The 27,707-nt window shown below is 54.0% G+C and overlaps 1 protein-coding gene across 1 annotated transcript in view; it reads right to left on the bottom strand.

Annotated features, from left to right (window-relative positions):
* Window positions 1–27,707, bottom strand: part of SUSD3 (sushi domain containing 3) — a 61,173-nt gene that overhangs the window by 12,965 nt on the left and 20,501 nt on the right. Inside the window, exons 2-4 of the mRNA XM_048491887.1 lie at window positions 24,227–24,415; window positions 20,278–20,425; window positions 17,502–17,663 (exon numbers count right to left, since the gene is read on the bottom strand). Of these exons, the coding sequence (XP_048347844.1) occupies window positions 17,502–17,663; window positions 20,278–20,425; window positions 24,227–24,415 (499 nt within the window). The remainder of the gene's footprint in view (window positions 1–17,501; window positions 17,664–20,277; window positions 20,426–24,226; window positions 24,416–27,707) is intronic.

Below are 27,707 nucleotides of genomic sequence, written 5' to 3'. Positions count from 1 at the left end.
GGGGGTGGGGGGGGGGGGGGGTGGGGGGGGGGGGGGGTGGGGGGGGGGGGGGGTGGGGGGGGGGGGGGGTGGGGGGGGGGGGGGGTGGGGGGGGGGGGGGGTGGGGGGGGGGGGGGGTGGGGGGGGGGGGGGGTGGGGGGGGGGGGGGGTGGGGGGGGGGGGGGGTGGGGGGGGGGGGGGGTGGGGGGGGGGGGGGGTGGGGGGGGGGGGGGGTGGGGGGGGGGGGGGGTGGGGGGGGGGGGGGGTGGGGGGGGGGGGGGGTGGGGGGGGGGGGGGGTGGGGGGGGGGGGGGGTGGGGGGGGGGGGGGGTGGGGGGGGGGGGGGGTGGGGGGGGGGGGGGGTGGGGGGGGGGGGGGGTGGGGGGGGGGGGGGGTGGGGGGGGGGGGGGGTGGGGGGGGGGGGGGGTGGGGGGGGGGGGGGGTGGGGGGGGGGGGGGGTGGGGGGGGGGGGGGGTGGGGGGGGGGGGGGGTGGGGGGGGGGGGGGGTGGGGGGGGGGGGGGGTGGGGGGGGGGGGGGGTGGGGGGGGGGGGGGGTGGGGGGGGGGGGGGGTGGGGGGGGGGGGGGGTGGGGGGGGGGGGGGGTGGGGGGGGGGGGGGGTGGGGGGGGGGGGGGGTGGGGGGGGGGGGGGGTGGGGGGGGGGGGGGGTGGGGGGGGGGGGGGGTGGGGGGGGGGGGGGGTGGGGGGGGGGGGGGGTGGGGGGGGGGGGGGGTGGGGGGGGGGGGGGGTGGGGGGGGGGGGGGGTGGGGGGGGGGGGGGGTGGGGGGGGGGGGGGGTGGGGGGGGGGGGGGGTGGGGGGGGGGGGGGGTGGGGGGGGGGGGGGGTGGGGGGGGGGGGGGGTGGGGGGGGGGGGGGGTGGGGGGGGGGGGGGGTGGGGGGGGGGGGGGGTGGGGGGGGGGGGGGGTGGGGGGGGGGGGGGGTGGGGGGGGGGGGGGGTGGGGGGGGGGGGGGGTGGGGGGGGGGGGGGGTGGGGGGGGGGGGGGGTGGGGGGGGGGGGGGGTGGGGGGGGGGGGGGGTGGGGGGGGGGGGGGGTGGGGGGGGGGGGGGGTGGGGGGGGGGGGGGGTGGGGGGGGGGGGGGGTGGGGGGGGGGGGGGGTGGGGGGGGGGGGGGGTGGGGGGGGGGGGGGGTGGGGGGGGGGGGGGGTGGGGGGGGGGGGGGGTGGGGGGGGGGGGGGGTGGGGGGGGGGGGGGGTGGGGGGGGGGGGGGGTGGGGGGGGGGGGGGGTGGGGGGGGGGGGGGGTGGGGGGGGGGGGGGGTGGGGGGGGGGGGGGGTGGGGGGGGGGGGGGGTGGGGGGGGGGGGGGGTGGGGGGGGGGGGGGGTGGGGGGGGGGGGGGGTGGGGGGGGGGGGGGGTGGGGGGGGGGGGGGGTGGGGGGGGGGGGGGGTGGGGGGGGGGGGGGGTGGGGGGGGGGGGGGGTGGGGGGGGGGGGGGGTGGGGGGGGGGGGGGGTGGGGGGGGGGGGGGGTGGGGGGGGGGGGGGGTGGGGGGGGGGGGGGGTGGGGGGGGGGGGGGGTGGGGGGGGGGGGGGGTGGGGGGGGGGGGGGGTGGGGGGGGGGGGGGGTGGGGGGGGGGGGGGGTGGGGGGGGGGGGGGGTGGGGGGGGGGGGGGGTGGGGGGGGGGGGGGGTGGGGGGGGGGGGGGGTGGGGGGGGGGGGGGGTGGGGGGGGGGGGGGGTGGGGGGGGGGGGGGGTGGGGGGGGGGGGGGGTGGGGGGGGGGGGGGGTGGGGGGGGGGGGGGGTGGGGGGGGGGGGGGGTGGGGGGGGGGGGGGGTGGGGGGGGGGGGGGGTGGGGGGGGGGGGGGGTGGGGGGGGGGGGGGGTGGGGGGGGGGGGGGGTGGGGGGGGGGGGGGGTGGGGGGGGGGGGGGGTGGGGGGGGGGGGGGGTGGGGGGGGGGGGGGGTGGGGGGGGGGGGGGGTGGGGGGGGGGGGGGGTGGGGGGGGGGGGGGGTGGGGGGGGGGGGGGGTGGGGGGGGGGGGGGGTGGGGGGGGGGGGGGGTGGGGGGGGGGGGGGGTGGGGGGGGGGGGGGGTGGGGGGGGGGGGGGGTGGGGGGGGGGGGGGGTGGGGGGGGGGGGGGGTGGGGGGGGGGGGGGGTGGGGGGGGGGGGGGGTGGGGGGGGGGGGGGGTGGGGGGGGGGGGGGGTGGGGGGGGGGGGGGGTGGGGGGGGGGGGGGGTGGGGGGGGGGGGGGGTGGGGGGGGGGGGGGGTGGGGGGGGGGGGGGGTGGGGGGGGGGGGGGGTGGGGGGGGGGGGGGGTGGGGGGGGGGGGGGGTGGGGGGGGGGGGGGGTGGGGGGGGGGGGGGGTGGGGGGGGGGGGGGGTGGGGGGGGGGGGGGGTGGGGGGGGGGGGGGGTGGGGGGGGGGGGGGGTGGGGGGGGGGGGGGGTGGGGGGGGGGGGGGGTGGGGGGGGGGGGGGGTGGGGGGGGGGGGGGGTGGGGGGGGGGGGGGGTGGGGGGGGGGGGGGGTGGGGGGGGGGGGGGGTGGGGGGGGGGGGGGGTGGGGGGGGGGGGGGGTGGGGGGGGGGGGGGGTGGGGGGGGGGGGGGGTGGGGGGGGGGGGGGGTGGGGGGGGGGGGGGGTGGGGGGGGGGGGGGGTGGGGGGGGGGGGGGGTGGGGGGGGGGGGGGGTGGGGGGGGGGGGGGGTGGGGGGGGGGGGGGGTGGGGGGGGGGGGGGGTGGGGGGGGGGGGGGGTGGGGGGGGGGGGGGGTGGGGGGGGGGGGGGGTGGGGGGGGGGGGGGGTGGGGGGGGGGGGGGGTGGGGGGGGGGGGGGGTGGGGGGGGGGGGGGGTGGGGGGGGGGGGGGGTGGGGGGGGGGGGGGGTGGGGGGGGGGGGGGGTGGGGGGGGGGGGGGGTGGGGGGGGGGGGGGGTGGGGGGGGGGGGGGGTGGGGGGGGGGGGGGGTGGGGGGGGGGGGGGGTGGGGGGGGGGGGGGGTGGGGGGGGGGGGGGGTGGGGGGGGGGGGGGGTGGGGGGGGGGGGGGGTGGGGGGGGGGGGGGGTGGGGGGGGGGGGGGGTGGGGGGGGGGGGGGGTGGGGGGGGGGGGGGGTGGGGGGGGGGGGGGGTGGGGGGGGGGGGGGGTGGGGGGGGGGGGGGGTGGGGGGGGGGGGGGGTGGGGGGGGGGGGGGGTGGGGGGGGGGGGGGGTGGGGGGGGGGGGGGGTGGGGGGGGGGGGGGGTGGGGGGGGGGGGGGGTGGGGGGGGGGGGGGGTGGGGGGGGGGGGGGGTGGGGGGGGGGGGGGGTGGGGGGGGGGGGGGGTGGGGGGGGGGGGGGGTGGGGGGGGGGGGGGGTGGGGGGGGGGGGGGGTGGGGGGGGGGGGGGGTGGGGGGGGGGGGGGGTGGGGGGGGGGGGGGGTGGGGGGGGGGGGGGGTGGGGGGGGGGGGGGGTGGGGGGGGGGGGGGGTGGGGGGGGGGGGGGGTGGGGGGGGGGGGGGGTGGGGGGGGGGGGGGGTGGGGGGGGGGGGGGGTGGGGGGGGGGGGGGGTGGGGGGGGGGGGGGGTGGGGGGGGGGGGGGGTGGGGGGGGGGGGGGGTGGGGGGGGGGGGGGGTGGGGGGGGGGGGGGGTGGGGGGGGGGGGGGGTGGGGGGGGGGGGGGGTGGGGGGGGGGGGGGGTGGGGGGGGGGGGGGGTGGGGGGGGGGGGGGGTGGGGGGGGGGGGGGGTGGGGGGGGGGGGGGGTGGGGGGGGGGGGGGGTGGGGGGGGGGGGGGGTGGGGGGGGGGGGGGGTGGGGGGGGGGGGGGGTGGGGGGGGGGGGGGGTGGGGGGGGGGGGGGGTGGGGGGGGGGGGGGGTGGGGGGGGGGGGGGGTGGGGGGGGGGGGGGGTGGGGGGGGGGGGGGGTGGGGGGGGGGGGGGGTGGGGGGGGGGGGGGGTGGGGGGGGGGGGGGGTGGGGGGGGGGGGGGGTGGGGGGGGGGGGGGGTGGGGGGGGGGGGGGGTGGGGGGGGGGGGGGGTGGGGGGGGGGGGGGGTGGGGGGGGGGGGGGGTGGGGGGGGGGGGGGGTGGGGGGGGGGGGGGGTGGGGGGGGGGGGGGGTGGGGGGGGGGGGGGGTGGGGGGGGGGGGGGGTGGGGGGGGGGGGGGGTGGGGGGGGGGGGGGGTGGGGGGGGGGGGGGGTGGGGGGGGGGGGGGGTGGGGGGGGGGGGGGGTGGGGGGGGGGGGGGGTGGGGGGGGGGGGGGGTGGGGGGGGGGGGGGGTGGGGGGGGGGGGGGGTGGGGGGGGGGGGGGGTGGGGGGGGGGGGGGGTGGGGGGGGGGGGGGGTGGGGGGGGGGGGGGGTGGGGGGGGGGGGGGGTGGGGGGGGGGGGGGGTGGGGGGGGGGGGGGGTGGGGGGGGGGGGGGGTGGGGGGGGGGGGGGGTGGGGGGGGGGGGGGGTGGGGGGGGGGGGGGGTGGGGGGGGGGGGGGGTGGGGGGGGGGGGGGGTGGGGGGGGGGGGGGGTGGGGGGGGGGGGGGGTGGGGGGGGGGGGGGGTGGGGGGGGGGGGGGGTGGGGGGGGGGGGGGGTGGGGGGGGGGGGGGGTGGGGGGGGGGGGGGGTGGGGGGGGGGGGGGGTGGGGGGGGGGGGGGGTGGGGGGGGGGGGGGGTGGGGGGGGGGGGGGGTGGGGGGGGGGGGGGGTGGGGGGGGGGGGGGGTGGGGGGGGGGGGGGGTGGGGGGGGGGGGGGGTGGGGGGGGGGGGGGGTGGGGGGGGGGGGGGGTGGGGGGGGGGGGGGGTGGGGGGGGGGGGGGGTGGGGGGGGGGGGGGGTGGGGGGGGGGGGGGGTGGGGGGGGGGGGGGGTGGGGGGGGGGGGGGGTGGGGGGGGGGGGGGGTGGGGGGGGGGGGGGGTGGGGGGGGGGGGGGGTGGGGGGGGGGGGGGGTGGGGGGGGGGGGGGGTGGGGGGGGGGGGGGGTGGGGGGGGGGGGGGGTGGGGGGGGGGGGGGGTGGGGGGGGGGGGGGGTGGGGGGGGGGGGGGGTGGGGGGGGGGGGGGGTGGGGGGGGGGGGGGGTGGGGGGGGGGGGGGGTGGGGGGGGGGGGGGGTGGGGGGGGGGGGGGGTGGGGGGGGGGGGGGGTGGGGGGGGGGGGGGGTGGGGGGGGGGGGGGGTGGGGGGGGGGGGGGGTGGGGGGGGGGGGGGGTGGGGGGGGGGGGGGGTGGGGGGGGGGGGGGGTGGGGGGGGGGGGGGGTGGGGGGGGGGGGGGGTGGGGGGGGGGGGGGGTGGGGGGGGGGGGGGGTGGGGGGGGGGGGGGGTGGGGGGGGGGGGGGGTGGGGGGGGGGGGGGGTGGGGGGGGGGGGGGGTGGGGGGGGGGGGGGGTGGGGGGGGGGGGGGGTGGGGGGGGGGGGGGGTGGGGGGGGGGGGGGGTGGGGGGGGGGGGGGGTGGGGGGGGGGGGGGGTGGGGGGGGGGGGGGGTGGGGGGGGGGGGGGGTGGGGGGGGGGGGGGGTGGGGGGGGGGGGGGGTGGGGGGGGGGGGGGGTGGGGGGGGGGGGGGGTGGGGGGGGGGGGGGGTGGGGGGGGGGGGGGGTGGGGGGGGGGGGGGGTGGGGGGGGGGGGGGGTGGGGGGGGGGGGGGGTGGGGGGGGGGGGGGGTGGGGGGGGGGGGGGGTGGGGGGGGGGGGGGGTGGGGGGGGGGGGGGGTGGGGGGGGGGGGGGGTGGGGGGGGGGGGGGGTGGGGGGGGGGGGGGGTGGGGGGGGGGGGGGGTGGGGGGGGGGGGGGGTGGGGGGGGGGGGGGGTGGGGGGGGGGGGGGGTGGGGGGGGGGGGGGGTGGGGGGGGGGGGGGGTGGGGGGGGGGGGGGGTGGGGGGGGGGGGGGGTGGGGGGGGGGGGGGGTGGGGGGGGGGGGGGGTGGGGGGGGGGGGGGGTGGGGGGGGGGGGGGGTGGGGGGGGGGGGGGGTGGGGGGGGGGGGGGGTGGGGGGGGGGGGGGGTGGGGGGGGGGGGGGGTGGGGGGGGGGGGGGGTGGGGGGGGGGGGGGGTGGGGGGGGGGGGGGGTGGGGGGGGGGGGGGGTGGGGGGGGGGGGGGGTGGGGGGGGGGGGGGGTGGGGGGGGGGGGGGGTGGGGGGGGGGGGGGGTGGGGGGGGGGGGGGGTGGGGGGGGGGGGGGGTGGGGGGGGGGGGGGGTGGGGGGGGGGGGGGGTGGGGGGGGGGGGGGGTGGGGGGGGGGGGGGGTGGGGGGGGGGGGGGGTGGGGGGGGGGGGGGGTGGGGGGGGGGGGGGGTGGGGGGGGGGGGGGGTGGGGGGGGGGGGGGGTGGGGGGGGGGGGGGGTGGGGGGGGGGGGGGGTGGGGGGGGGGGGGGGTGGGGGGGGGGGGGGGTGGGGGGGGGGGGGGGTGGGGGGGGGGGGGGGTGGGGGGGGGGGGGGGTGGGGGGGGGGGGGGGTGGGGGGGGGGGGGGGTGGGGGGGGGGGGGGGTGGGGGGGGGTCATGGGGGTGGGGGGTGGGGGGGGGGGGGGGTCGGGGGGGGGGGGGGGGGGGGGGGGGGGGGGGGGGGGGGGGGGGGGGTGGGGTGGGGTGGGGGGGGTGGGGGGGGGGAGGAGTGGTGGGTGTAGCGGTGGGAGGAGGGGGGGGGGGGGTGGCGGGGGGGGGGGGGGGGGTGTGGGGGGGGGTGGGGGGTGGGGGATGTGTGAACGGCGGCCTGGGGGCGCCTTTTTTGGCGCCCCCAGGCCGTCATTAATTGGCCGTGCGGAAACGGCCATAGTTTTCCTTCTCTCAGGGATGGACTTATAGCAACCAATGGGCTCCCCAGTGCTGAACAGGAACATAGGATTCTTACCTCACTACAGATGCTGATTTCCTCTGCTCAAATCAAGCTAAAGACCATGTGCAGTGCATCTCTGTATCCCGAGTTCCTTCTTTGCAACACCCCACCCACCTTCTGACTGGGGTATAAGGAATCACAGATCTCCATTCCAACTTTTATCTGATAAAGGGAGCTTTATTTTCAAAAGCTTATATCCCCCACAATCCAGTTGGTCCTTAAGGTGCTACTGGACTTGAATATAACAATCCATTCCCCAGGGTCTTGCATACAAAATATTTTCAATAGAAGATCTCTCTCTACTACTTCCTCTCTCCTCCTCTTTTTAACTACATCCTTGCTTTCCCACTTCTCTCATAGAGTTCTCTGTGATTCCCAGAGCTACTCTTTGTCACTTCCATTAAGTACACAGGCTGCATTTAAAAATAAAGAACTCCTGCTGCTGCTCCAAGCCCCATCCCCAGGAAATCAGCAACAACCCTAGAGGCCGCTATCCTTACTTACTGGCCTCTAGAGTGATTTCTCATTCCCTAATGGGAAACATTCCTTTCAGTTATACTAGAATTGATGGGGCTGAAAGGAAAACAGTATAATTATGCTTTATAGTTGCTCATCACTCCTCAGTCAAGACAACAGAAATTCACCCCAGAAGCCCCTGTAATTACACAACAAATGATTCACTAGCAGGTTGGATACCTAGCCAAGGAGAGAAGAGATATTCTTTACCCACTTCAGCACCTAAGTAGGTGGGGTGACCTCAACATTGTGAGAGGAGCTGTTTCATTTCAGTTCCAGAGTTCCAGGTGAACATTCTTCTACCTTCATACTTTAGCTAATTCCATGTTACTCCAAACACAGTATTCTGACCTACTGTTTGAGTCTCTCTGTTGAAGTTAATGAAACATAAAATTGTTTTCTCTAAAGTTCTGGTGTTGCTGCTGTGGAGCATTGTTGCTGCTTCACACTCTGAATATTTTGCAAGAGAGAAGGGATTCCCTTGGCTCAGAAGGACTTTGGTTTTAGTCTGTGAACATTTCAAATATTTTGAATTCAAATATTAATGTAAATATAAATAAATGAAAAATAAATATAATATAAACACATTGTCACTGAATTCCTTCAGAAATATGAATATAAGTAAATTGTCACTTTCTTGTTTTCATACACTTTCTTGTTTTCATACACATTGGTTCAGGCTTCAGCCTATAATTAAAAAGTTTGAAAATAACTGTGACACTGTTTGAGAGTCAGTAAGCTATGACTTTTTACAACTGAGATAAGAGTCCAGGTGCTGGGAGGAGGCAGTTTCTATCCTGAGTCCCCTAAATTGCCAAGGCTGAGAATAATAAAGCCACATTCCATTCAATTAGTGAAAATAAATCATGACCCTCAACACCTGAGAGACATGGGAGGGCTTACCTACAGATAACTCCCAGCATTTAATTTCACTTTGAACCCCCGTCACATGACTAGTAACAAGGTTACATAATTAATTGACATCACCAGTCTCAGATCTGATTGGTCAAATAAGATCAGAGGAATTCAGACCCTGGTCCATAAAATTCAGCAGATTTGTTCTTGTTGCCTTACTCATGGCTCCTTGATTCAGCCTTGGACCTTTTTATTTTGTACCCAGGCAAGCTGTTTGTCCATGCTGACTGTGACACACTGCACTGTATAAATGAGCCAAAAAGTGCAGGTTTGTCCCAAAACATGTTGTTTGCATTTCAGAATGAGGAATAGACTCCTTAGAAATAGGGAAGCATCCTGATTGAGTATGCTAACCTGTATTCTGATTGATGTAGCAACTGGATGACTCAGAAAGGGAATAGGATATCTCTCTGGCAGAAAAAGTTTGAGTGTGCTTTTGGATTCTGATTCTTATGAGTGAACATCTAATTGTGTATTGAATGTATCTACCCTGAGGGTGTATTTCAGTCCATGTGAAGAATCTGGTTATATGGTGTCAGCCTGAGCTGATAAAGCAGGTAATACCCAGACAAGGAATACTTGTTGTTTATTGAGGGGCCAAAGCAGAGGATGAAGAGAAGAGACTTCCCAGAAGTGGCCGTAAATATAAACAGATATAGGAATAGATCCTCTAGGGAGAAGAATCTCTGAACCACGACTCTAAGTAGATTCTGTCTGGCATATTTGGGTTTTGTTTTATGTTTTACCACAAGAAAGATGTTTGTGCTTATTTTGGGTAACTATGGCTGATTCCGCATGGGCCAAAAACAGCAGTGTGAAAACGGTGTGAAAATGGTGTAAAAGGGTTCAAAACGGTGTAAAAGGGTTTATACTGTTTTCACACTGCTGTTTTTGGCCCATGCGGAATCAGCCTAAGTTAAGGCTGCATGAGTGTACTGTGGAAAAGTACCAGCCTGTTAGGACCCATGTAATAATCCATTAGCCAGAAACATCTGAAACTTTACCATCTTAAGAAAAACCTCTTGAACATCTAAGCTATTGAAAATGTAACTTAAAAAGCCTAATCTGTGCTGGTCCTTGAAACTGAAATCTAAGCTAAAGCTCTAAGATAAACTAAGGCCCTTTCCGCACGGGCCAAAAACGGTGGCCTGGGGACGGCAGCATAAACGCCGGCAGCCCCAGGTCAGCCGTTTATTGGTACAGGCGGCGCCTTGCTGGAAACACAAGCAGGCGCCGACCTGGCTTCCCTTCGGCTCTCCCCTCAGCGTGCCAGGCCTGCCCTCAAAACACCTACGTTTAAAGTGGTAGTTTTTGAGTAAACAGCCTGTTTTCAGCGGCGCTAGTGCAAAACAGCACCCGGCCAGGAACATCGCTGTTTCCTCGTCTTCCTCTTCCCACTTACCTCGTGCATGTCGTCACCCTGCTGCCCTTCCTTGGCACTCTCCTCGCTTGTCCTCCGACCCCTGGAGGTCGGAGGGCAGCGTGGGCGGGGCTTAGGAGGCCAGCAGGGTGACGACAGCGATGAGGTAAGTGGGAGAGGGACGGGGAAGAGGCGGCTCCATGCGGAGCCGCCTCTTCTGTGCCGGCCTCTGCTGGGGCCGCTTGCACGCTTGCGTGCGAACGGCCTCCACCCCCATGCTGGCAGAATTCTTGCCGATGTGAGGGCACATAGAGGCCCGTGCAGAAAGGGCCTAAGCTATTTCTCTCCTTCCTACTTTTCATTCACCCAAGTTATCTCCTATCTCATCTCATCTGTTAATAAATTTTAATTCTGTTGAACCTACTTCAGGATTCTTTGATGCATTGAAAGGGGATTTGCCAAAAGTAAAATAATGGGCTTCTTTCACCTCCTGGGGAGTTATAGGGCTGAAAAATATTGTTTTAAATCATTTCACACTACCATACCAAGCAGCTCAGTCCCTATACAAACACAAATACAAGAATCTTAGCCACTCAGAAGACATGAGAAGCATTGGGTTGACCTGCCCTCCATTGACTGACTAATTTCTCCTTGCTCCACAGAAAAAGTTGGTCCACAGAGTGCAGGTCAACCCAATGCTTCTCAATGGGAGGCAGACGGCTCTTCTGAGCAGTCTTATTTAGGCTATGTAGAACGGACCAATATTTGGCCCCAAAGATACTGCTAGCCTTCCACTATATATCTGATTCCTTAGTAAGGTCTACTTTCACATATAACAATTCCCCAGATTTGTGAATGCACTGAGATAAATAAACATTTAAACACTGAACCAAGATGAACCATTTATTTAAACATTCACGTACGCACAATAACACCATATTTAACTAAACGTCAGCTCAACTCGAATACACAATCCTTTGCAAACATAGTAAAACCATTTCTGCTCCATAGAGAATAGCACAGAGAAGACTTTTAAAAATCATTTTGTAGCTTTAGGGGAACAAATAGCTGCACACTATTTGCGAGATAATATATTCCTTGATAATTTTTTTATTTAAAATAACTAGCAGGGGAACTAGAGCAAAGGTACCAGGAAAATAAACTGTCTGCATATTCATCCCATGTCCACACTCAGTGGCATGCAGGTGTCTTGTATTAAGAAATAGCTCTTAATTCTTTTGACAAAGTACATTCAGGTATAATCACTGTTCAATTAGCTATATGAGTCTCAAGCAAACCCCTTAGATCTCAAAAATGGATTAAATAGCTGCTAGGCTTTATTTACTGTTTTCATTTTTTTCAGTGATTAAACTAGTGATAAATTGGAAGGTTAACAATTGTAAATCAAGGAAAGAACATTAAGCGAAGACTATATATACCCCAGACAATGAACTAAGAAAATTATACTATATATTATAGTATTTTAAATCTCAGCAATGTGAGAACAATACCTATGATATTATGAGGCATCAAAGGGCAAAACAACAATTCTGTCCTTTCCCCAGTCAATGAATGATCAGTGAGCAAAGCAAATAGAGACACAATCTCCTAGTTCTGCTCCTGAATAGTGGTCCTGTTCCTGCTTCCCATTAGCCAGCATTATATATCTCTCCTGATTCACCCCTACTGGGGAAAAGAAAGCTGTGTTGTTCAAGGCAGCTATTAGTATGGTGGAAGTTTCAAAGAAGATATTGTCATAGTCATAAAAGCCATAGAATAATAGAGTTCGAAGAGACCACAAGGGCCATCAAGTCCGACCCCCTGCTGTGCAGGAATACACAATCAAAGCACTCCTGACAGTTGGCCATCCAGCCTCTGTTTAAAAATCTCCAAAGGAGACTCCACTGCACTCTGAGGCAGTGTATTCCACTATCAAACAGTCCTTACTGTCAAGTTCTTCCAAAAGTTTAGGTGAAATCTCTTTTCCTGTACTTTTAATTCATTACTCCTTTTCCTAGTCCCTGGAGCAGCAGAAAATAAGCTTGCTCTAACTTTGATATGACATCCATTCAAATATTTAAACATGGCTATCATGTCACCCCTTAACGTTCTCTTCTCCAGACTAAACATTTCCCCACTTTCCCCACTTACCTTAAGCCCCGCGCTACTCTCCTCAAGTAGTGCGGGGTCCAGCTGAACTCCCCACTTCAGGGGCGGCGAGAATGCAGCCGGCCCAACGCTGCCTCTCTCGCGCCCCCTCAGTGCACGTAATTCCTGGCGCCTTTTGAAATGGCGCCTTTTGATGACCCCATGCAGAGCGCGGGCTCATGGGGAAGCCGGGGCACGCACCAGGAATTGCGCACGCTGGAAATTGCGCGCAGCAACCCTCGGACAAAGGTTAGTGGGGAAAGGGCCATGGTCTCTACGCCACTCCTCATAGGGCAGGGAATTCAGACCTTCTACCGTTGTCATTGCTCTCCTCTAGATCCATTCCAGCTTGTCAATATCCTTCTTGAATTGGGGTGCCCAGAACTGGACACAGTGTTCCAGGAGAGGTCTGACCAATGCAGAATAGAGAGGTACTTTTACTTCCCTCATTCTAGACACTCTTTTCCTGTTGATGCAGCCCAGAACCGAACTGGCTTTCTTGGCTGCCGCATCACACTGCTGAATCATGATCAGCTTGTGGTCTACTAAGACTCCCAGATTCTTTTCAAATGTACTATTATCAAGCCAGATGTTACCCATTCTATATCCATGCATTTCATTTTTTCTGCCTAAGTGTAGCATCTTGCATTTACTTCTGTTGAAATTCATTTTGTTAGTTTTGGCCCAGCTCTCTAATTTGTCCAGATCATTTTGAATTCTGACCCTGTACTCTGACCCTCCTAATTTTGGAGTCATCTACAAATTTGATCAGAATGCCCTTTATTCCACCATCCAAGTCATTGTTAAAATATTGAATAGCACTGGGCTCAGGACAGAACCCTGTGTCACTGTACTAGTCATTTATTTCCATGATGAAGATGAGCCATTGGTGAGCACTGTTTGGGTTCAGTCAGTCAACCATCTAACAGTAGCATTGCCTTGCCCACATTTTACTAGCTTTCTTGCAAAAGTATCATGGGAGACCTTGTTAAAAGTCTTACTGAAATCATGGTATGCTATATCCACAGCATTCCCTTTATCTACCAAGCTTGTCACTCTATCAAAAAAAAGAGATAAGAGTAGTCTGACATGATTTGTTCTCGGGAAACCCATGTTGACTTTTGGTGATCACAGTATTCCCTTCTGAGTGCTTACAGACTGACTGTTTAATGATCTGCTGAAGAATCTTTCCTGTTACTGATGTCAGGCTGACTGGACTGTAATTGTTTGAGTCCTCTTTTTTTCCTTTTTGAAGATGGGAACAACATTAGCTCTCCTCCTTTCTGCTGTGACTTCTCCTGTTTTCCAGGAATTCTCCAAGATTATTGCAAGTGGATTCTGAGATTACCAGTTCTTTTAATATCCTGGGATTTAGTTCATCAGACCCTGGAGATTTGAAATAATTTAAAATACTCAGGTATTCCTGTACTATCTCTTTATTTATTCTGAGCTGAATTTCCCCTACTGCATCTTTTGTTCCATTTCCCCCGGTTAAGCAGTGTTTTCCTTCCAGAAGAAGACCAAGGCAAAGAAGGTGTTGAGTAGTTCTGACTTTTCACGATCCCCTATTAGCAATTTGCCATCTTCTTCATGCAGTGACTCTACCATGTTTTTTTCTTCCTTTTGCTATGGACATGACCAAACAAGCCTTTTAAAGTTGTTTTTAACCTCTCTAGCAAGCCTGAACTCATTCTGCACTTCACCTTTTCTGACGTTCTTTTTACATGTCCTGGTTATTTGTTTGAATTTTTCTTTGGTGATTTCCTCCTTTGTCCATTTCTTGTAAATGCCCCTTTTAAACCTTAGCTCAGTTGAAAGCTCTTTAGACATCCATCCTGGTTTCCTTAGACACCTCCTGTTTTTCCTCCTCATTGGAACTGTTTGAAATTGTGCCTTTAAGATCTCACTTTTAAGAAACTCCCATCCATAATGCACTCCCTTTTCTTTTAATATTCTTAACCATGGGATCACACCCAGTAGTTTCCAGAGCTTACTGAAAGCAACTTTCTTAAAGTTTAGAATGCATGTCTGACTATGCTTGGCATTTCCTTTCCACTGTATAACAAACTCCAGGAAAACATGGCTACTCCCACCTAATGGTCCTACCACTTCACTAATCAGGTCATCATTGTTGGTTAGGAGCAGATCTAAAATAGCTGATCCGCTTGTTGCCTCGTCCACCTTCTGGACCATGAAACTGTCTGCAAGGCAATTTGTTGGACCTTATAGGGTTGGCAGAGTTTGATTTCCACCAAATATTAGGATAATTGAAATCTCCCATTACTGCTACTTCTCTTCTTTCTGAAAATTTGATCACCTGTTCCAGAAATGCATCATCCAACTCTTCAGTCTAGCTTTAGACTGTAGAATAGACCTGCAAAATGAAATCACTGTTGTTTCTCTGCCCCTTAATTTTTACCCATATGCTCTCAACTAGGCTTCCAAGATTTAAGTCATGAACCTGCTAACAGGTGTAATCATCCCTGACATGTCATGCTACTTTTCTTCTTCCTTTCCTAGTTGGTCTATTTCTCTCAAATAGGCTATACCCCTCAATTGTTACATTCCAATTATAAGACTCATCCCACCAGGTTTCAGTGATGCCTATTAGATCATATTTGCCATATTAAGAGTTCAAATGTGTCTTGTTTATTTCCCATGCTTTGTGCATTAGTGTAAAGACATCTATGATCATGGTTCATTCCCCCAGTTGCTTATTTAAGTTGTTTTTTTTTACTTTCCACTGTTGGATTCTTGAACTATTCACTCAGTTATCTCTATAACCTTTGGACTATTATCTCTAGCACTGGAAGCCCTGCCCTCTTGAATACTGTCTCCCAACTCAGTTTAAAGCTCTCCTGGCCAGATTTGTGAGCCTCCTAGCAAAAATGTTCCTACCTACAACTGTGAGGTGCAGCCCATCCCTTGCCAGAAGTCCATCTTCATGAAACTGCAGACCATGGTCCAAGAAGCCAAAACTGTCCTGGTGGCACCATCTGCAAAGCCAGTTGTTCAGCTCCACTGTTCTTTCCTTCTCTGAGCTGTGTCCTTCAATTGGGAGTAGAGTTGAAATAGCAGTTTGTGCATCCAGATTCTTCAGCTTCCTTCACAGAACCTCAAAATACCTTGTGATGTTCCAAAAGCTACAACTTGCAGGGTATTTTGTTCCCATGTGGATCAAAAGGAAGAGATAATGGTCAGTGAACTTGGCAAGTCTTGTCAGCCTCTGCGACATGATGGACTTTTGCCCCAGGCAGACAGCACACCTTTCAAGATACCTTGTCAGGCTTGCAAATAACTGCTTCTGTTCCCCTCAGCACACAGTCCCCTACCACCTCCACATGTTTCCTCTGGGGACTGGGAGGGGCCATTCCATGAGCTGAACCTTCTGCCACTTGCACATCTTCCAAGGACTGACTCTGTTGCTTCTGTGCCTGTTCCTTAACCTCACTGACAAGGGAGACAACTTCAAATCTATTCGGTAGCTTCCAACTCACAGAACGCTCCCTGGTCCCTCTACTTCTGTGTGTCATATTCTTCCACAGGCTCACCTCCTGTGTTTGAGAGCTGCCCTCCTCCTCAGAGTGCTCCCCACCCAGAACTGTCTGCTCCACTCTGACCAGGAAATCCTCATTCTTCTTAATGTGCTGAAGAGTAGATACCTGTGCCTCAAGCTGCTGGACCTTCTCTTTCAAGAGAGCAACCAACTTGCACTTGCTGCAGGTATAGCTACCCACATCCTCTGGCAAAATACAAAACATACCACAGTTGTTGATGGTGACTGCAGCAACTCACTGACCATCATATTTAGTAGTATTTAATAGTACAGAAACAGATTTCTGGGCCTCCCTTTCAAAAAGTCCCGCACAAAACTCCCACACACAATCAATATTAGCCTTGTCTGTTCACCAAGCTCCTGTTCACTGAGCTCCAAGGACTGAGCCCTAGCAGCTGAAGCCTCTGCCCCCAACCAATCAACAACCTTTGTTTGTTTATGATTCTGCTGGATTATGAACTGAAATAACAAGCTAATCCTAAATGCTGTTTTTGTCTTGGCAAGGCTAACAGGGGCTTCTGCCACAAAATCTGAAGCAGTACCTATGAGGCTAAGGCTCATTCCGCACATGCAGAATAATGCACTTTCAAACTACTTTCAGTGCTCTTTGAAGCGGAATAGCAAAATCCACTTGCAAACAGTTGTGAAAGTGGTTTGAAAATACATTATTTTGCATGTGCAGAAGGGGCCTAAGACCCAGGCATGGGATGTGGCAAGCTCTGCCTTCTGCCTCACTTGAAGGACTGTTCAAGCAGGTTTAACCTGCCCTTAGCTCAAGTGTTACCCAAACCAGAAACTTCCATTGAAGGATTTCCTGTAAATGCTGAAGCATGTGGACAGCTGTGCACCATTAGTATTGTATTAGCTGCCTGGGGGGATCAAATGGTGCATAGGATTGAACCATTAGCTTCATTCTGATGGAAGACATGGAGTGTAATTTATGTCAAGCATGTTCTGTTGGTGGGACTTAATCTAGAGTAATGTATTTATTCACAGGATCTCCTCCTAGCTCCCAATATGTATTTTATTACAACACACTGCTGCCATTTTTAGTTACTCTTCTTCTTACCACCACCAGCACAAAGCATCAGTAATAAATGGGAAAGCAGAGCAAAATATAAAACTGATGCACTCTGGCTCCAACCGCCCCGATTTCTATTGATAGGAATGACATGCCGCTCCAGAGTTTAGCTCCCTGCTCTTCTCAGCAGTTCTCCTTCCCTGAAAAAAAGCTGTACAGATTGCTGTTTAGGGCCAGATTGTGACCCATTTTAATAGCCAGCCAAATGACTCTACATATCACAACACTAAATGAAAGTGAGGGAGGTTACCCCCATAGAGGCTGTTGCTGTGAGGCACTAAAACCTAGCCTGGCTAATTAGCAAGGTATGGAAGACGTGGAATGTAATTTGTGTCAAGCACAGTGCTGTTATGGTATTCTGCAGAGACTGGTGATTGGGTGGTTTGTGTTTCTGCACACAGGAGTCAAACAAGGACTATGCTTAGAAGATGAGGTCGTATGCCATCCAAAAGGTATAAAGGAAAGCTTGCTAATTCTTTCCACCTGGTTTGTCCTGTTGACTTTCATACTCACACACACATGCAATAAGAAGAGGAAAAAAAGTTTACAGTTCTTGAATATTTTGTCCCCATATTATTTTGTACTCCCTGGACAATAAGGCCTACAAGTAAAAGGCTGCAGATCAAGACATGCCTGCAACTGGTTCAAGAGTTGATAAGGATGCATTTTACTTTTGGAGCATTACTTTAAAGGAGATTGCACCATAGACACCAAAATGGTATCACTAAATTAAACCAGTGAATCAAGGGCGGAATGAGCAACACAGAGAATGATCAAAGATTTCACTTTGCAGCATAGTATCTGTACTGAAAACCAGCCATCTAGTAATGCCTGGAATGACAAAGGCATTTTAACACTCTACAGGGTAGCGCCAAGCAGAGGTGTAGCACCAACAGGCCAGGGTGGGGTGCGATGCCCCAGGTGGAGCTGCAGCGGAGGCATGGCCAGGCCATAGAGGGGGCGTGGTTGGGGTGTTTGGGGGCAGGGGCGGTCGCTGCTGCCGCAGGGGCGCAGTGCGCGCGCATGCCCCAAGTAGAATTTTCCCTCACTCCACCTCTGACGCCAAGACAAATATAATTTTATATATATGACGGAGAGTTAATAGGCTTGGGTGAAAATCAGAGTTTTCAATGCAGTGTAGCATTTGAAATCTGCATCCAACAGCTTCCTTTCATAATATGCAACCCTCTAAATACCACCTGGAATTGCAATTTAACATTACACAGTTTTGATCTTACCTGCCGAAACCGTGGTTGTCATAGGCCATGTTAAAACCATCACCAAATCCAGATTTCTTGATTTTTTTATTGTTGTTGTTGTTTCTGCCTTTAAACCCAAAGTAGGCAGCTTGCATGGTTTCCAGTTCTTCAGTTCTGAGCTGGTACCACAGCTGCACATCTCTGGAAAACCAAACAGTTTAAGCTGTAGTAGGCATGAGACATGACCTAAATATTTGTAGACGTCTATCTGCTTGTAAAAACAATGATGTGGCAAGCCTGGTGTTGAATGCTTCATTTTTTATCCCACTTCCATTATTTTTTTTTCATCTGCTTCCAGTTAGCACTTCTGATTACATTAACCTATCAGGTAGGGTTGCCAACCTACAGCTCGGATCTGGAGATCTTCCAGGATTACAACTGTTGCCCAGATGACAAAGATCAGGTCCTCTGAAGAAAATGGCTGTTTTGGAACGTGGACTTCATAGCATTACATAGTGCTGCCAGGTCCTCCCAGGCCATTGGCAGGGGATGAGTGGAGGTGGGGAATCTTACCAGGCTTAAAATGAGTAATATCATCATGTTGCTAATGATGAAGGAGATGCTCTGGCATTTGAGCAAAAGAATCATGATAGAAGCTCTTTTTACCATAGAGATCTGCCAAAATACCAGAGTGTCACCTGTTGTCACACTGGCACCATCACAGCCTAGGCCTTATTTTAAGCCTGGTAAGACTCCTGTTGGCCAGCTGGATGGTGCCAGGGGAAAAGGCACAATGCAGGCGATTCCTCACCCCCAGTGGGGATTTGGTAACCCTAGCATTATGCTATGCTGAAGCCATTCCCTTCCACATGCCTCACCCTCTGTAGCTGCACCCCCCAAATCTCCACAAATTTGCCAACCCAGAGGTGACAACCTTACCATCAGTAGATGGTCTGCCAGATAGAACATGAGTTTGTGGTGTTTGTACAAATATAACTAACAGTCACTTTAGTATAATGTTCCTGTACAGAAAGAGCATATCTGTAAAACATAACATTTGGCTGCTCTGTATACTTAGACTGAGATGACTGCTGTTATGTTGGAAGTGGCCCTGAATCACATAAGAGCTTGCAGACATTATGGGAACCATGGTGGTTTTTGTTAGTGTACAGAATAGACATCTGTATCCAAAATATGCTATTTCACATTTTGGGAGGAGATGGGAGGGGGATAGTTTCAGAACCAATTATTACCTTTTAAATTTAGCCAATCAAAAAAATGATGAGTCAATTTCAGGAGCACATTCTGCTGCTGTTTTCTGTATTTACTATTATAATAGCAATGGTAATATTACCACTCCAGGAGTATCCACTCATTTTTAAGCCAAGCAGTTTTTCACTTTTGACACACATGCTTCTTGTGTACGCACAATAGCGCACACAATGCTGTTGACCATTATGGGAGGAGGACCATTATCAGCAGTGTAAATGCTGCTGATCATTATGGGAGGAGAAAACCTGTGGAGGGGACTAGATTATACTTACGATGTCGAATGCCAATGATCTATTAGTGCTTACAAAAACAATAATTTCAGTTTCAAGGAAATCTAATACAGCTCCCCTAATGTGTAAAGGCAGAAGAACATGTTGATGAAAATATTTCAGCTGAGAAATATAGCTGAATCTTTAAACTTTGCTTGTCTGTGCTGCATTTACTGGCTTCTTAAGCCAAAAATATTAATTTCAGTTAGTTTCATGACTTTACATTAAGATATCCTGTCTATTCAGCTGGAACCCACTGTTAGGCATTTCACTTAGGGATGCCAGTCTCCAGGTGGGACCAGGTGGGACCTGAAGATCCCAGCACGGTAGTGGTTAAGAGTGGCAGACTCTTAACTGGTGAACTGGATTTGTTTCCCTGCTCCTACACATGAAGCATCTGGGTGACTTTGGGCTAGTCTCCGTTCTCTCAGAACTCTCTCAGCCACTCCAACCTCACAAGGTGCCTATTGTGGGGAGGGAAGGGGAAAGGAAAGGCTACTGTAAGCTGCCTTAAGACTACTTATAGTAGAGAAAACCAGAGTATAAAAACCAACTCTTCTTCTTCTATAGCTTATCTCCAGAGTACAGTGATTAGGTCCCCTGGAGAAAATGGATGCTTTGGAGGATAGACTCCATGGGTTTGTACCTCACTGGACTCACCCCCACCCACAAATCTTCAGGAGTTTCCCAACCTGGATCAGGTAGCCCTACACCCCCATTTCTGCCGGTGGCAAGGTAGGACCTGGCAATGCTAATGTCAATACGTGAAGTGGAAATTCCAAATTATGTTCTCTCTCTACAGGTCCTTATCCTACATTTGGGATGTTTAATATTAACTATTGCTTAACATATAGTATTTATTTATTAACAGAAGGGCAGCTTTTTTGTTGAAGACTAGAACAACAAAATAATTGTTGTGGTTGTTGTTATTGTATAAGATGGTACTCATCCAAAATTTCTCTTCTGAGACATCTTTGAGTGTCCATTTAAAATATGGAGACCATGAATTGCAGAACCAAAGCAGCTGTGCATATTGTAAAATAACTGCCCTAGAATAAGTGATCTTGAGCTATCATGCACCCTTGAAAACCTCTTCACAGTGAGTCAATCTCATTTCCTGAGACAAATGTCTCCGATTTCCAAATAAATGTACAGAGGAAGAAAAAACCAAGGGTGAATCAACAATCTGCCTCTCATAGAGTTTGTACATCAGTGTCACCTTAAAGTCTCTGGTCATGTTAAATGACTTTTTTTTTTGGTTAGACATGACTTACCTTTGAGCTCTTCTTCTTTCGCTTTTCTTAACACATTTGATAAGACAACAGGTTAAAAAAGCCATAGACATCAACAGAATTATAGCACCACTGACAATGGAGGCAACCACCGCGACTTTAAATCCAAAGGTTTCAAATTTGGATATGGCTGAAACAAAGCAAACAGAGACATAGATTGACAGCCACACTGACATGCATCTGTCACCAAAAATAGTTATAATTATTACATGGGGAAACTTTGACATGAGTAGACATTGTTTTGACTTCAAATCACTCCAGGAACACCTCAAGATAGACTGTTTTAAAATGTCCTACTTAAAAATTAGCCTCAAAATCCTCACAAGTAGCTTGGTACCCTAATCCAGTTCATGTATCAAGAACAAAAACAAAGAGAGTACCGTATCAGGATCTTAGGCCTGAAGAGAGGTGACCCACCAAACACTTTTTGCTGTGTGCTGTGGTTTGACCAGTGCTTGACAACTTTCCTGTTATTCTAGCCATCCCTATTTACAGGCAGGCAAAACAAAAAGTAGGAAAGCCCTTTGGTGGAGAACCATAAAGAAGTAAAAGGTTGTGTCAGTTCTGAGGTGACTGCATTTTTTAAACCTGAAGTACAAGCCAATAAACCCAGTGCACCACATCTTTTTTTAAAAAAAGGAAGAAGGAACACATTCTGGAATGCAAGATGAGTTAATGGTTGGATGGTTCTGAAAGTTAATACCTTACCTGGCAGACAATATTTAATGGGTTTCTGTTTGCATTTCAAATATGCAGTATCTGGGTCAGTCTTTCCACTATGTCATGCTATGCTGTGCTTGCTACAGATGAATTTGCAGAAGGAGATGCAAAGGGTTTTCTTTGTTCAGTGCCTTAATGGTGCACATATTGATGCTGCTTAGAAACAGCATAAAGGAAACAGAAGGGTCAAGAGCAAAATTATCTGAAGGACCCAGTGATAAGAAAGGGGATGGTTGTTTCTCAGGCTTGACCCCAGAGCAAGGTGCAAGCCACAGGCTACTAATAAGCTTTTCTGAGACGCACAGAGAGGACACGTTGTTCAGGGTTTGATAGGCACTGGGCCAAGAAGGACAAGAGATCAGAGAAATGTTTAGTCCAAGAGCTTAAGTAAAGTAAGAACAGGACTAGTATCTTAACATACTGTCTATGATGCCCTTCTTCCTAAGGACATCTTTTCATATTAGGGTGATTCTGCATGAGCCAAATAAAATGGATTGAGGCCCCAAATGCCTCTAACGCAGGTTAGATGTTTTTAGTGAAAATCACTAAATTAGCTTTTTCTTTAATCTGGGTTGCAAATGCTTCATGCTTGCCTGTGCGAACTATGGCAGGCAGAAAGCATTCAGTTCCCACCCCTCTTCCATCAACCATTATGATGGATTTCCCATGTGGCCGCCATTAGAGTGGTACTTTAATAGGCAGCCACCAAGTCATGCAGGTAGATGGGGGGATTCTCGGGTTGCGGTGGATTCTCACATGGGGGATTCTTGGGGGGGGCATACAAATCGTGCTGCCTCCGGCCTCCAAGATCCCAGCGGGGGGAGGGGTCCCATGCAAATGGCAGCAAAGGCAACGGAAACAGGATCCATGAACCAGTGTTGCCTGCTTGGAATTAGCCTTAGTATGGGACCCAACCAGCATATATCATTCACCTCTCCTCCATTTTAGCCTCACAACATCCCTGCAAAGTAGGTTAGATGGAGAGTATATAACTGGCCAAAGGTCACCAAGCAAACTTCCATGGCAAAGTGGGGAATGGGGATTCCAACCTGGATTTCCCAGATTGTAGTTTAATACTCTAACAATTATGCCACACTGGAACTAAGCAAAGAATTGTTGTTTTAACCTTTACTTAAATAATTGGATGGCAAGACTTTAATAAGAAAATAAATATTTTATTGCGTTAAGATGCCTTTGTATTTAAAGGCTGCTTTAAAGATTGTTTACTGTCAGTTGTTTACTATGATGGGCACTCAATTAACTTATATATACAATTATAATTCAAGCAATTACAGGTGAATAGACAAGCCAACCCAAACACTTCTCATTTTAAAATTAGATGTGGATCTCTTAAGGGTTCTTTGAGCTCTAGATCTGCTGAAAGTTGAACTCTTCAGTTATAGTTTGAGGCTTCTCCCTTCCCCCCATCCCATGTGATTATTGTCGCTGATGTAATAAATAAGTAAAAGTACAGAGTGAGAAGCTGCTAATATTATAGTCATTCAAGTCCTATTTGTCAATATGATAGCTGCTTGTTTCAGCTATCCACAGGCATTAGCCTAATTGCACTTCACCAAAGTTCTTTATGTTTCGATCAATCATTTTTTAAAAGTCTGGCATTAAATTAAAAAGACTGTTCACAGATACATCACATAAAGGAAGCAGACTTATTGCAATCTCATCTGTAATCTTCTGAGAAATTGCATGAGCAGTCCAATCCAGAACCCTGGGGGTTGGACAGGGACAGCGCTTCTGCCCCACTGCCTCCAGAGGACTTTTTGACAGTTCAGGGAGGCAAAATATATTAGATTTAAGATTAAAATTAGTGACATTGTATTCAGTGTGGAACTGTCCAAAAGCCTTTCCTTTATGATAGTCCACACTGTCAGAGTTAGAATAGTATAGTTCTAAATTTTATATCAACAATAAGAAATGAAAAATGAACAGGAAGCGAAGGGTGGGCGTAAATGGAAAGTTCTCACAATGGAGAGATGTAGGGAGTGGTGTCCCCCAAGGATCCGTTTTGGGACCAGTGCTCTTTAACTTATTCATAAATGACCTGGAAGTAGGGGTGGGTAGCGTGGTGGCCAAGTTTGCGGATGATACCAAATTAGGTAGGGTGGTGAGAAACACAAAGGATTGTGAAGAGCTCCAAGCAGACCTTTCTAAATTAGGTGAGTGGGCTAAGAAATGGCAAATGCAGTTCAATGTAGCAAAATGTAAAGTGATGCACATAAGGGCAAAAAATCCAAACTTCACATACATGCTACAGGGGTCAGTGCTATCAGTCACTGACCAGGAAAGGGATTTGGGCGTCTTAGTTGATAGTTCCATGGGAATGTCAACTCAATGCATGGCAACTGTGAAAAAGGCAAACTCTATGCTGGGGATAATTAGGAAAGGAGTTGATAATAAAACTGCAAAGATTGTCATGCCCTTATATAAAGCAGTGGTGAGACCGCACTTGGGAGTACTGTGTTCAGTTCCGGTCGCCACATCTCAAAAAGGATATCGAAGAGATAGAAAAAGTGCAAAGAAGGGCAACCAGGATGATTGAGGGATTGGAGCTCCTTCCTTATGAGGAGAGGCTGCAGCGTTTGGGACTCTTTAGTTTAGAGAGGAGATGTCTGAGGGGGGATATGATTGAAGTCTATGAAATTATGCATGGGGTAGAAATTTTTCTCTCTTTCTCACAATACTAGAACCAGGGGGCATACATTGAAAATGCTGGGGGGAAGAATTAGGACAAATAAAAGGAAACATTTTTTCACGCAATGTGTAATTGGTGTTTGGAATATGCTGCCACAGGAGGTGGTGATGGCCACTAACCTAGATAGATTTAAAAAGGGCTTGGACAGATTTATGGAGGAGAAGTCGATCTATGGCTACCAATCTTGATCCTCCTTGATCTGAGATTGCAAAAGCCTTAGAAGACCAGGTGCTCAGGAGCAGCAGCAGCAGAAGGCCATTGCTTTCACATCCTGCATGTGAGCTCCCAAAGGCACCTGGTGGGCCACTGCGAGTAGCAGAGTGCTGGACTAGATGGACTCTGGTCTGATCCAGCTGCCTTGTTCTTATGTTCTTATGAAATCTGTTCAGCCCCACTGAATCCATCAACACTTTCTGATGGCAGTTAATGCCTTCACCAGTTTTGCCAATTGTATGATATACAGCAAAGAACAATCCAAAGCAGTTGGTCAAGAATACTTACGTTTACATGCAGGAGTGTCTGCTGTCCACTGAGTTCCATTTTCTTTCCAAATGCATGTGACAACTCTTTGTCCAATCAGCTGGTGTTCTGTAGAGCACTGGAAGGTTATCACTGTGCCAATTGTGGTGCCATTGCCATGGATTATCTGGGATGTGCCAAGATGAGGTGGGAATATCTGGCTGCATTGGCCTATTTTAAAAAAAATGGGGAACATGGTGGCTATACATTTATCAATATAACTCTTTGCAAGCGCTATAAATAGAAGTGTCTAATATTACCACTGATATTACCACAAAGAATTGTTGTTTTAACCTTTATTTAAATAATTGGATGGCAAGACTTTAATAAGAAAATAAATATTTTATTGTGTTAAGATGCCTTTGTATTTAAAGGCTGCTTCAAAGATTGTTTACGGTCAGTTGTTTACTATGATGGGCCACTCTGATATTACCACTATCGATTATTAAAGAAGGAGAAGAGCAAACAGACTGGCAACCCTCCATCGTGGCTAGCTAAGAGTCGACTCCGCTGCCTTTTGGGCACTCACTGCCATCAGAGGGGGAAAGGGAGCCACCAGAATCTCCTCATGATGCTTGGACAAAGTCGTCAACAGGAATCCTTCTCACAAGCCATTTTTCACTGTGTTTCTGGTGACGTTTATATTGGTTTATAATTGCTTTGGGAGCCTTTAGGTGAAAGCAAAGTAAAATACAATAGGTGAATGTTACAGTAGCCTTTTCCACACAAGGCACTTAAAATGTTCCAAGAACATTTTCTCTTGAAACGGGCCAGCTTTTTGGTGGGAAATGTAAAACATTTCAAGTTTGACTGCGCTGTAGGAGAAGTTGGCTTGGAAACGGTTCAGGAAAAAAGATCGTTCTAAAAGGCATTAATAGAAATGATGAATTAATAGAAAAACAGACATTTCCAAAACCAAAGGGGGAAAAGTAGTGCAGAACTCCATGGAGGAAACATTTTATTTCCTGCCTGAAAATTAATTAATTAATTAATTAATTATTAATCAATTAATAATCAATTTTATATACCACCCCTCCCCCGAAGGGCTCTGGGCGGTAAACGACATAATAATAACAGCACTAACATTAAAATCCCAATTAAAACAGCGGATTAAATAAAATTACAGCGGCAATGTTGAAAATGTGTGGAAAAGACCATATTGTTAAGACCACCAGCACCAAACAGGAAAAGAAAAACCATTTTTGTTCTGAGTATTAGAAAACATGAGTGTTTACTTTCTTCTGGTTTATTTTTAAAGTTTAAACAAGTTATTCTTTTCCCATTGCAATTTAATCAAGGCAGAAGGTCCATCAATATTAGTGCCACTGATCTCATCGGTGCTGTTAGAAATAAGTTTCCTCCTATGATCTATAAACTGCCCCTCAGCTTGAACTCAAAACTAGTCGAGCAACAGCCAATTAAGTTGCTTCAGCTTCACTTCCTCCCTCCACGGCTGCCAATAAGCTCACTGTCAGCAACAGGAGGTAGCAGCAATTTCTTTCAGGACACTTGACACAATTAACCAGCATGGCAAAGCAAATGACTGATTACATTGCTACAGAAAAAGACAGTCTATAGGACTCGTCCATAAATTAATACTATCAACCTATTTGTGGCAGATGAATTTAAGTATTTAATGGAATCTGATCATATGCTAACACTTTCCCAGATATTCAGTAATTAGAAAGAATATTCAAAGGTTCACCTCATATCAGTCGCCACTGAGTTTTCACAAGTTCGGCAGAATAGGCCATTTCAGGACCAAGTCCACCATTTAAATCACAGACAACGTTTCACCAGTGAAGGGAGCACCAGCAGGTAAACTGATTTATGATTGAGAAGCACCCTGACTTAGGTAGGCAGTACAAAGGCAGGGGGGACCAAAGAGCAACAGCAGGCTGAGCAGAACAGAGGAATCAAAGAAGATACAGTAAAGGCCTTGAAGTCCATGGCTTAGTTCTTACTGAGAAAGTAAACCTTTGTCTAGATGAGACCCCAAAGGACTGGGTTTTTCTGTACACAATAATGCCCAGCATATAAAAGACTAGAAAGTCAGAGAGACTATAATTCTTTCCCCTTCCACCTGATCTTTTATGGGCAGAGAATTTTTAAAGTAAAAGAACAATCAGACATGTGAGCCATCACCAGCAGTTTGCCTCCCACTATGAAACCACCCTTTGTTCTGACATTCTTTTACTTTGGTAATGAATTTCTGTAATCTGATAATTAGCTAATTTACCTTGTTAATGACTTATGAGATTCATTTTGCATCAATTAATAATGTCCCATAATGCAAAAGTTTACTCCCTTAAAAATCATCCTCTAAATGTTCAATACACCACACCACATTGCTATGATTAGTCAAAAAACAATTTAATACTGTAAAAACATTCATGGGTGACATGTCTGGTTTTTTTAGTTTCTCAGTTGCCTAGGACAATATTTATAGAGTAATCAAAAGTCTTCTGCTTGTCAGCTTATTTCTTGATCCGTATATTTCTTAACATTGCCTTAACTTGGACATCTTTCAAGGGTGTTCAAGCATACTCAGTTGGCAGTCCCTTAAACTGAGTCTATTTTTCTAGGAGTGCTATCCCAGCACTAAAATATTGTATCACAGTCACTTTACCTGTGAAAAAGATTTCAAATATCTTCACCAGAATGCTTAGTGATGGATATGTTTTCAAAAGATGCTGCACTGGAGTTCAAAGGAGCATCTCAAAATTCAGATGTCTGTCAGAAGCATGTTCCAGGAACTCTCTCAGCTCTCTGATCCAGAAACTAAGCTAAAAATCTTCCTAGATCAAATCTAGCATTTCTTGCCTGGGGCTACATTGGAAATACTTCATCAGCAAATCTCTTGCATTGGGATATTGAGGCCAAATACACAGAAGATCTGTGATGGATTTTCTTACAAAAATATAGTTATACTAAGCACTGTCAGTATTGGGGTAATGAAAAATCTCTCAGCACCATATTCCCAAACAATATTGAATTCCCTGGGTAGAAACCATTTTCCTCAGGAGACCAGCTAGGAATGCCAGTCTCCAGGTGAGATTTTGGGATCAGTTCCCTTGGAGAAAATAGATGCTTTGGAGAGTAGACTCTATGGCATTGTAACTAGGGTTGCTTGGTTACCCTGGCTATCAGCAGGAGATGGTGGGGGATCTTAAACGGTAAGCTAAAGGTAAGCTAAAGGTAGTCCACTGTACAAGCTCTGGGTCATTATGATCCTTGGTGTGATGTCATATGATAACGTTTACTAGGCAGATTTCACTTACAGGGTGGTTTCCTGTTCCAACCAGTCATCTACACTTTACCCCCAACAATCTAGGCTGACCCATTATCTTGGTGGGTTTTTGTCAGGTGCTGGACAAAACAGGTAACATCCCTTAATGGGTATTGCAACATAGATGGTCACAAGAGGATGAGTCCCAGGAAAGGTTAACAAATATAGACAAAA

Source organism: Sphaerodactylus townsendi, linkage group LG03, assembly GCF_021028975.2.
Source record: "Sphaerodactylus townsendi isolate TG3544 linkage group LG03, MPM_Stown_v2.3, whole genome shotgun sequence".
Lineage (NCBI taxonomy): Eukaryota > Metazoa > Chordata > Lepidosauria > Squamata > Sphaerodactylidae > Sphaerodactylus > Sphaerodactylus townsendi.
The sequence above is the reverse complement of the archived record's forward strand: the minus strand, read 5'-3'. Positions and strand labels throughout refer to the sequence as shown.